General features: G+C 34.7%; 1 protein-coding gene across 1 annotated transcript in view; it reads right to left on the reverse strand.

The window, feature by feature from the left end:
- The window catches only part of LOC107654535 (1-phosphatidylinositol 4,5-bisphosphate phosphodiesterase delta-3-A), a 26,739-nt gene that overhangs the window by 4,120 nt on the left and 20,044 nt on the right, over nucleotides 1-2,575 (reverse strand). The window contains exons 9-10 of the mRNA XM_016441653.1: nucleotides 531-683; nucleotides 134-287 (exon numbers count right to left, since the gene is read on the reverse strand). Coding sequence (XP_016297139.1) covers nucleotides 134-287; nucleotides 531-683 — 307 coding nt within the window. The remainder of the gene's footprint in view (nucleotides 1-133; nucleotides 288-530; nucleotides 684-2,575) is intronic.

Here is a 2,575-nt window from a genome sequence, read left to right on the forward strand (position 1 = left end):
TCTGTCTGTCTGTCTGTCTGTCTATCTATCTATCTATCTATCTATCTATCTATCTATCTATCTAGCACCTTGATTTGGTATATGATGAATGCTTAGGTGAAAATGTGGCGTAAGATTCGTCTGTTCATCTCACCTGAGTCTTTGATGAGTTTGAGCGCCTCATTCTCAGAGAAAGAGGACATCATGCTAGGAGGTCTCTGGCTGGCTGTCTTGAAACCACTGAAGGGCACACTCTGACAGTACACCACCAGATCTGACAACTCTGGACTCAGTTTAGTGCTCACAGCCTGGGGAGGGAATGTATATGTGTCAAAGTATATCTTCGCACACAAGAAGATTTTTTCAGTGAACATATAGGCATTGCATGTATTATAAACACACACACATACCATATAGTATATACTGTAATGTAGCTAATGCATTTACCTGAGCTATAATCATACTCATACGCAGACAATCAAACCACACAATCTTCCAATAATTTACAAATCAATTCCTTGGCCCAAAAAGAAATTCATATCTGAACTCACCCTCCCAGGATCTTTTTTAGATTCCTTTTTGTCCCCGCCCCCTCCAGCAGTAGACTCTTCATCTGAGCTACAAGAGAAGCTAGTCCAGCTTTCAGTCTTCCCCAGCAGACCACCTAACTTCTTCCCCTTTAGCAGGATCCGCCCCATCAACTCCTACAGTGAACCAGGAACATGAGAGTAATAGAAATGTTCACCAATACCAGGAACACTTTCTTCTGATTTGGAAAATGGTAGCTTTAAAACATTGTGACAATAAACAATGATTTATTTCAGAGGCTGGAACAGCCCTTAAATAAGATGGAAAAATTGTGTCATGACAGAAACTGTCGAGAGTGAAAGACAGAAAGGAAAGTCATCATAAATATGTATAGTAAATGGAGTCAAGTGTGCTTATAAATGTGTACACTACAGTACATGAGTGTTGACTTAAATTCATTCCTAGTACTACATGATTACACATTTCCTTTTTTTTTTTTAGACAGCAAGTGTCAGATGTTTTTACTGATAATCCTCAGAAAGTAAACAGGAAGTTTCCTGAAGCGAGAAAGGAAGGGTTAGCAACACCAAGATCTTAGGTTTGATTTCCAGAGAATGTATGGAAGTAACTTTGGAAAAAGTGTCTGCCGAATTACACACATTACCATTCAAAAGTTTGGGGTCAGTAATATTACTAAAATAATATTTTTCTTCAGAAAATATGCGTTAAAAATTTATCAAAAGTGACAGACTTTTACATCGTTGCAAAAAAAATCTATTTCAAATAAATGCTTTTCTTTTGAACTTTCTATTCATCAAAGAATCTTGAAAAAAAAAAAAAATCATGGTTACCACAAAAATATTAAGCAACCCAACCATTTTCAACATTCAATTTATATCTTAAGGACCAAATCAGCATAATAGAACAAATTATTAAAAATTCAGCTTTGCCACCACAGGAATAAATTACATAATATATTTTAAAATGTAATTTATTCCTGTGGTGGCAACGCAAATGTTTTCACATTATTACTGTTTTTACTGTATTTTTCATCAAATAAATGCAGACTTAGTGAGCACAAGATAACGACCCAGTGTACATTTTGAGTGTAATTACGTAAGTGACAGCACTCTATAGCTATGTAAAACATGAAGTGAGACGGTTACAGTAATTATTGTATTATTACTGTATTATGATTAACGCTGAGAAATTCAGCATGCTTACTGGACAGTACAGAACATAATACATAACACATACTGCTTATATAAAAAAGTAGCATGTGAAAGTACACAAATGCTTAAACTACTAAATGCTTGAAACAGTAGTTTGCTGCACTGAGATCACTTACATGGAATGTTTAATTTAGCGTACTGAAAATAAACTTTTTTTTGTTTGTTTGTTTTTTTGTTTTTTTTTAATCCAGTTATGCCTAAAAATCTCTTACAGTTTTTCTCAGTCGCTTTGGTGCATTTCTCAGATCAGAAATACAATTCTCAAAACTACTTGTTCAACCTCCACATCATCTAGTCACTTGTGCACATCAAAAAAAACAATTTCTCATTCTTTTGAACAAGTTGCGATTGCTTTGGTACATTCATGCAATTGATTATGTACATTTGTCTGCGGTTTCCTAAATTATCAGTTGCTAATGTCATGTTGCTCAAAATGTATTATATAGTTCTCTTTGCAATAGTCTTACCCCCCAAAACATCCGGTCATTAGTTAATCGTATAAGTCATTAAATGAAAATGGTTGATCTAGTTGTCATAAACTGTCAAGCATATTTTCTACACATTTCTATTAGACTTTTTGTAAACTTGCCATGAATTGTGCAGGTGAATCTTGACTTTCACTAATGAAGAGAATGTAGATCAGTGGTCACCAACCTTTTTAGGCCCAAGATCCCTGACCTCGGCCTTTATGAAAGACATCTACCTATTGAAGAATTGATAGAAAAAGACATCCCAGATTGTACTTCAAATTTGAGGCCTTTTAACTTAGTATTTTAATTAGTGATGCTCCGATCATAGCTGATTCAGAATTCAGATTTTCTTTTCTTTCTTTCTTT

The sequence above is a fragment of the Sinocyclocheilus anshuiensis genome, unplaced genomic scaffold (genome assembly GCF_001515605.1).
Source record: "Sinocyclocheilus anshuiensis isolate Anshui unplaced genomic scaffold, SAMN03320099.WGS_v1.1 scaffold419, whole genome shotgun sequence".
Lineage (NCBI taxonomy): Eukaryota > Metazoa > Chordata > Actinopteri > Cypriniformes > Cyprinidae > Sinocyclocheilus > Sinocyclocheilus anshuiensis.